Here is a 7,701-nt window from a genome sequence, read left to right on the forward strand (position 1 = left end):
TGCATTATTAAATGTTACACGTTGACTAGATGTGATGCAGTGTCCAGTGTGCAGTATTAATCAATGTTACACATGGACCAGTTGTCACCCAGTGTTCAGTGCGCATTAGCATTAAATGTTTCACATTGACCAGAGGTGACGCAGTTTCCACTGCACATTTTTGCTAAATTCTTCACATTAACAAGATGTATTCCATTGTCCAGTGCGCATTATTATTAATAAATTGTTCTCATTGACCAGATGGGGCCACTGTCCGTTGTGCATTATTGTAAAATGTTTCACATTGACCAGATGTGACCCAGTGTCCAGTGTATATTATAATTAAATATTTCACCTTGACCTGATGTGCCCCAGTGACAATTGTGCATAATTATTAAATGATTCACAATGGCCATATGTGCCACAGTCTCCAGTGTGCATTATTAATAAATGTTTCAGATTGTCCAGAAGTTGTCCAGCGTCAAGTTTACAGTATTATTAAATGTTTATCATTGACCAGATGTTGTCCAGCATCCAGTGTGCACTATTATTAAACGTTTCACATTGACAAGATGCGGCCCAGTGTCCAGTGTGCGTTGTTATTAAATGTTTCACATTTGCCATATATGCCCCAGTGTCCAGTGTGTGTTATTAGTAAATGTTTCAGATTGACTAGATGTGGCCCAGTGTCCAGTGTGCATTATTACTAAATGTTTCACATTGGCCACATATGCCCCAGTGTCAAGTGTGCATTGTTAGTAAATATTTTTCATTGAGCAGTTGTGGTCCAGTCTCCAACTTGCATTATCAGTAAATCTTTCCCATTGACCAGAGGTGACCCAGTGTCCAGTGTGCGTTATTAGTAAATGTTTCTTATTGACTGGACGTGCACCAGTGTCAATTGTACATTATTTTTACATGTTTCTTATTGACCAGATGTGACTCAGTGTCCAGTGTGCATTATCATTAAATATTGCACGTTGACCAGATGAGACCCATGTCCAGTGTGCATTATTAGTAAATCTTTCACATTGGCCGTATATACCTCAGTGTCCAGTGTGTGTAATGAGTAAATATTTCAGATTGACTAGATGTGGCCCAGTGTCCAGTGTGCAGTATTACTAAATATTTCTTATAGACAGGATATGACCCAGTGTCCAGTGTGCTTTATTAGTAAATCTTTCACATCGACCAGAAGTGGCACAGAGCCCAATGTGCATTATTATTAAATGTTACAGGTTGTCCAGATGTGACCAAGTGTCCAGTGTGCATTATTTTTAATGTTTCACATTGGCCGTATATACCCCAGTGTCCAGTGTGTGTTATTAGTAAATATTTCAGATTGACTAGATGTGGCCCAGTGTCCAGTGTGCATTATTACTAAATGTTTCTTATAGACCAGATGTGGCCCAGTATCCAGTGTGCATTGTTATTAAATGTTTCATGTTGACAGGATGCGACCCAGTGTCCAGTTTGCATTATTGTTAAATGTTTCTCAGTGTCCAAATATTGTTCTGTGTCCCATGTACAATGTTGTTAAATATTTCGGATTGATCAGATTTGACCCTAAATGCTTCACATTGAAGAGGTGCAGTCCAGTGCCAAGTGCGCCTTATTATTAAATACCTCACATTGATCAGACGTGGCCCAATGTCCAATGGCCAGTATTATTTGATGTTTCACATTCACGAGATGTGACCGCATGTCGAGTGTACATTACTGCTAAATGCTTCAAATTGACCAGCTGTGATCCAGTGTCTAGTGTGCATTTTTATTAAATGCTTCACATCGACAAGGTGTATTCCAGTGTCCAGTGCGCATTATTATTAAATGTTGCTCATTGACCAGATGTGATCCAGTGTCCATTGTACATTTTTGTAAATGTTTAATATTGACCAGATATGACCGAGTGGCCAGTGTACTTTATTATTAAATGTTTCACATTGACCAGAAGTTGGTGAAGTGTCCACTGCGTATTATTATATAATGTTTCACCGTGACCAGACTTGACCCAGTGTCCAATATACATTGTTATTCAATGCTTCACATTGACCGGATATGGCCCATTTTCCATTGTACATTGTTTATTATTAAATGCTTTACATTGACCAGATGTGGTCCAGAGTCCAGTGGCCATTCTTATTATCAAATCCTTCACATTGACCAGATTGTGTTTATCGTAGACATTGTTTTATTTTGTTGTATTTTAGTTTTAATCCACTCTACTAATAAGCAATGCGAGGCCCAGACCTTCGCTGAGGAAGGCAATTGCCTGTATCCCAGTGGGATTAATGTTACATAACCCCATCAGTCAACTGGCTAGCTTCCCGTGCCCCGCTTTCTTACTGTGCATACAATTCCCCTTTCGGCATTGCTCAATTAAACCACATCAAAACCCGACTTGCCTTCTTCTCCCTACCTAGATAATGGACCAATTCCCTCCCCTCTCAAGACAGTCAGTCTCTTTCATCCCATCACCTGCCGGCGTGGTGTCATAGAATAGAGGAGGAGACTGGGTTGTAAATCTACAAAAGCTGCTACAGTTTGATGTCAGTTGTTCGTTATTTGCATAATCTGCCATTCAGTGTAAACAGATATTTCACCCCATTCTTCAGCTCCTCTCTGAATTTCCTCTGTGTCAGTCCATAGATACACGTGTTGGTGCAGGAACTGAGAAGCTGCAGCATGTATCCCGTTTGCTGATTGATGTATATCGGGTTAGTGTAGTATTTGTCTGTATAATTGTAGTTTTCCGCCCGCCAAATTAAGGAATGGACAACGTACGTGACCCAGAGTAGAATGAAATTGCCGGATAGAGTGAAGAGCAAAATCATGGATTTCTTTCGGTTTTCGGTCTCTGGATCGTTGTGATTATCGACGTTCCTCAGGAGTGTCCTGCGGACTATATTGGACATTATAATGTGTTTGATGGTGAGAGCATTGAACAACAGGATGAAAAAGATTGGCAGTAAAGGGGTTAAAATACTGTCGAACCACTCGTACGCCGCCCATAATAGCGAGGTATGATAGGCAGCGGTTAAAACGCAGAAATACGGGACACTATTAATTATAAGTTGGGGCTGGTACACAAAGTAAAAGGGGATGCTCCTCAAACAGCCCAGCACACACACGGTCGCTACAACCAGGCTCGCCGTCCTTTGGGTACAAAACTTTGGTTTGAGATTCTGACAGCAAATGGCTACGAAACGGTCGAAGGTGAAAGCGACCGTGAACCACACTGAACAGTCCAGCGCTACAATCTTCATGACAAGTTTCAGGGTACATATTGGGGTGATGAACAAGAAATTTACTGGCAAATAAATGTTGTTAATTCGCTTCAGAATGACTTCAATGATCACCACCGTTAAATCGGCCGCTGCCATTCCCACCAGGTAGCGAGTGATACATTTGGAGAGACCGCATTTGCCTCGGGACAGGATCACAATCGCCACCAAGTTAACTGTAAGAGAGAGAGAAAAAAAAAGGAAATTATCACCACACTCAGTACAAAATAGATCACTCGGAGAGTTAGAGAGAATCCACGGCATGGCAGCTTAGAGGAGCAGAGGTAAATCCGAGCGGAGCTAGAAAATAAAACAACGCAGAGCTGGTAGAGTGGTTTTTTTTAATTTAAGAGAGAGAAGTAGAAGGGAAGGGGTTCAATCAAGTGACATTCTTGCAAAATTCCTGGTCTCATTTTCCTTTTTTGTGCATTTCTAACGCCGTCTACTTAAGTTTCCTCTGATCTCTTCTCAACTCTGCCACTGCTTTTCTTGATATATATTAATGACTTGACTTGGGTGTACAGGGCACAATTTCCAAGTTTGCAGATGACACAAAATTTGGAAATGTTGTGAACAGTGAGGAAGACAGGGATAGACTTCAAGGGGCTTTATATAGGCTTGTGGCGTGGGCGTGACACGTGGCAGATGAAATCAACGCAGAAAACTGCGGTAGGAAGAATGAGGAGAGGCAATATGAACTAAAGGGCATAATCCTAAAAGGGGTACAGGAATAGAGAGATCTAGGGGTATATACATAAATCGTTGAAGGTGGCAGGGCAGGTTGAGAGAGCGGTTAAAAAGCATATGGGATTCTGGGCTTTATAAATAAAGGCATAGAGTACAAAAGCAAAGAAGTCATAAAAGACTGAAGAAGCCATAAAACAAAGAAGATATAAAACACTGGTTCGGCCACAACTGGAGTATTGGGTCCAGTTCTGGGCACCGCACTTTAGGAAAGATGTGAAGGCCTCAGAGAAGGTGCAGAAGAGATTTACTAGAATCATTCCGAGCAATGAATGACTTTAGTTACGTGGATTGACTGGAGAAGCTGGGATTGTTCTCCTTGGAACAGAGAAGGTTGAGAGGAGTTTTGATCGAGGCATTCAAAATCATGAAGGGTCTCGACAGAGTAGATAGAGAGAAACTGTTCCCATTGTCGGAAGGGTTAACAACTAGAGGAAATAGATTTAAGGTGATTGTCAAAAGAACCAAAGGCGTCTTGAGGAAAAAACTTTTACACGGTGAGTGGTCGTGATCTGGAATGCACTGCCTGAGGGGGTGGTGGAGGCAGAGTCAATCATGGCCTTTAAAATGGAAATGGATAAGTGTTTGAAAGGAAAACATTTGCACGGCTACCGTGATCGGGCGGGGGAGTGGACGAGCTGGATTGCTCTTGCATAGAGCCGGCACGGACTCGATGGACCGAATGGCTACATTCCGTGCTGTAACCTTTCTATGATTCTATTATTGTACTCCATTTATTCGTTCCCGGTTCCCTCTGAGCCTCAACCAATGCTGTCTCATTTCCCAGCTCTACAGTCCCGATATCTCTTTGAGCCTCAATCAATGCTGTCTCATTTCCTTGCTCTACAGTCCCGGGCTCTCTCTGAGCTTGAATCAATGATGTCTCATTTCCCAGCACTGTTGGATGCAGAGATCCCAAACACACTCATGGAGGTTTACAATCGCCAGCCCTCGATTAATTTCCCCAGTGATTAGGAAAATCTAGGATTGGCGAGTGTTGAACTGCGTTACTCAACATGCACAGATTCCGTTTACACAATGTCCATTTCTATTTAAATTGCAATCCTTATGCAGAGTATTTACATTTTACACAAATCCACCTGTAGTAATCAAGAGGAAGATAGTAACAGACGTCTGGAGGACAGGGATAGACTAGTAAACTGGGCATACACATGGCAGATCAAATTTAACGCAGAGACGTGTGAGGTGATGCATTTTGGTAGGAAGACTGAGGAGAGGCAATATAAACTTAATGGTACAATTTTAAAGGTGGTTCCGGAACAGAAACCTTGGAATTACATACACAAATCTTTGAAGTTGGCAGGACAAGTCGAGAAGGCTGTTAAAAAGCATATGGGATCCTAGGCTTTATTAGTAGAGGCATGGAGTACAAAAGCAAGGAAATTATCCTAAATCTTTATAAAACACTTGTTCGGCCTCAGCTGGAGTATCGTGTTCAATTCTGGGCAATACCCTTTAGGAAGGATGTCAAGGCCTTCGAGGGGATGCAGCAGAGAGATGAGGAACTTCAGTTGTGTGGGGAGACTGGAGAAGCTGGGCTGGTTCTCCTTAGAACAGAGAAGTTTAAGGGGAGGCTTGATAGAGGTGTTCAATATCAGGAACAGTTTTAACAGAATAAATAAGGAGAAACTGTTTCCAGTGGCACAAGGGTCGGTGACCAGAGAACATAGTTTTAAGGTGATCGGCAAAAGAGCCAGAGGGGACACGAGGAAACATTTTTTATGCAGCCAGTTGTAATGATCTAGAATGCACTGTCTGAAAGGGCGGTGGAAGCAGATTCAATAAGAACTTTCAAAAGGGAATTGGATAATTATTTGAAGGGAAAACATTTAGAAGCTATGGGGAAAGAGCCGGGGAATGGGACTAATTGGAAAACTCGTTCAAAGAGCCAGCACAGGCACGATGGGTCAAATGGCCTCCACCTGTGCTGTGCCTACTATGTTACTCTGATACCTGTTTCAGTTGTACCGTTTTGTTCAGAAACCAAATAATGACCTGCAAAGTGTTGCCGTGCTGAATGTCTCCTTCATCAACAATCAGTGGGGACGCCCTTTGTTGTCTGTCTAATCATATTTTATAACATTTATTGCAGATAAATCTCCCATTGCTTGGCAATCCCATCTAGTTTAAGCAGTAAATTTTCTGGTAGCAAGACTGAAGCACACTTATCAGAGAGCGCTACCTAACATCCAATAGAATTGCTACATAGGTGACCTCTGGGCACCGCGCTCACCATCAAAGAGGCCACTTTCATAAGTCTCAGGCAGGACATGTTAACGCGAGATGGCCCAGTACTATCTCTGTAACTAAACTGGAACGAAAAGCAATCAATTATCACAGACCAAAGAACCATTCATTGATATTGAGCAAATAGTCTACTTTTGACATTGGCAAAGATTGTTTTGAATCAATGTAATGACTGTGGTCAATTCACTATCAGCAGCACCGAGCCACCATTATGTGGGACCTTGAACCTTGTGAACTCGGAGACAATTCTATGGACTAAGCTGATTATTTATCGGTTTACAAATACTTCGGTTGTCCTTGCGTGTTAACATGATATTTCTGGCAAAACAAAAGATAATTTCAGACTTCAGCACAGACAACGATTTGCTTTCTCACAGCCCGAATAAGTTTTGTATTCTGTCTGATGCTAGCGTCTATTCGAGATAAGGAATTCTCGAGCACATAGTAAAGGGTAATTATCTGACATTATTTCTCGGGTTGTAAATTCAAAACAGTTCATAATTTAATTCATGAATTCCTATTAAATAGAAACAAAAATATTGTACAATGAACGGAATAGGCGATTATGTCACAAACACATCAAGACAAATAATCATAGAACGATACAACACAGAAGAAGGCCTTTCTGCCCATTGTGCCTGTGCCAGTTCTTTGAAAGAGCGATCCAATTAGCCTTGTTCTATGTATCTATCTCTTTATCTCTGTTTTTATCTCTCACTCTCTTTCTCTCTATCTATCTCTCTGGCAAACACACTCTCTCTGTATTTGTCTCTCTGTTCATTAATCCGTGTTGTATATGTATTGAATCAATCAAAACATATCGAGACCAATAAGTTACAGGGCAAGACCGGCATTTCGAGCAGTAACAGTTACATTGGTTTACACGATGACTAGTTCTATTTCCTTACCCGTAATACCAACGGCTGCAAGAACGGGATAGTAAATACGTTCTATCTCAAAGATGACTGGATAGTCCATGTTCAGTGTGAAGGAGCGATGTCTGCAGCGTTGGACACGAGGCTGTGACTGAAAAGTGTCTATTCGGTCAAAGGATCCCTTACTTATACCAGAGGGGATCCTCCTCCGGGACAGTTAGATTGAGAGCACCATCAGAGATATTAGTCACGTTCAGTTAAACAAACAGATTCAATCAACCATTCTCCCCAACGCTTCGTTATGTAACAGAATCTATTTAAATGGATATTTCAAAACACTTACAAATTTCTTTGGAATTTCTTCAGAAAACAACGGTTCCCCTGTAGCCCTGGGACTGAGCCGGACAAACAGCCTCATTAACACGACTCAGTGTATTTATTACATGTGCGGACCCAACACTTCGATAGTCATCTTTAAATAATCTAAGCTCAGAACGGTGTGTACGGCACCGAGGGATCTGAAGGCCACCCACGGGATTTTAACTTTATAA

General features: G+C 41.6%; 1 protein-coding gene across 1 annotated transcript; it reads right to left on the reverse strand.

The window, feature by feature from the left end:
• Nucleotides 1-2,540: 2,540 nt before the first annotated feature.
• Nucleotides 2,541-7,253, reverse strand: LOC137316722 (probable G-protein coupled receptor 139). Its single transcript, XM_067980574.1, has 2 exons — nt 7,184-7,253; nt 2,541-3,439 (listed from the first exon to the last, which is right to left on the reverse strand). Exons 1-2 carry the CDS (start codon nt 7,251-7,253, stop codon nt 2,541-2,543), a joined length of 969 nt encoding a protein of 322 aa, XP_067836675.1.
• Between the last annotated feature and the right edge of the window lie 448 nt (nt 7,254-7,701).

Source organism: Heptranchias perlo, unplaced genomic scaffold (assembly GCF_035084215.1).
Source record: "Heptranchias perlo isolate sHepPer1 unplaced genomic scaffold, sHepPer1.hap1 HAP1_SCAFFOLD_60, whole genome shotgun sequence".
Classification (NCBI taxonomy): Eukaryota; Metazoa; Chordata; class Chondrichthyes; order Hexanchiformes; family Hexanchidae; genus Heptranchias; species Heptranchias perlo.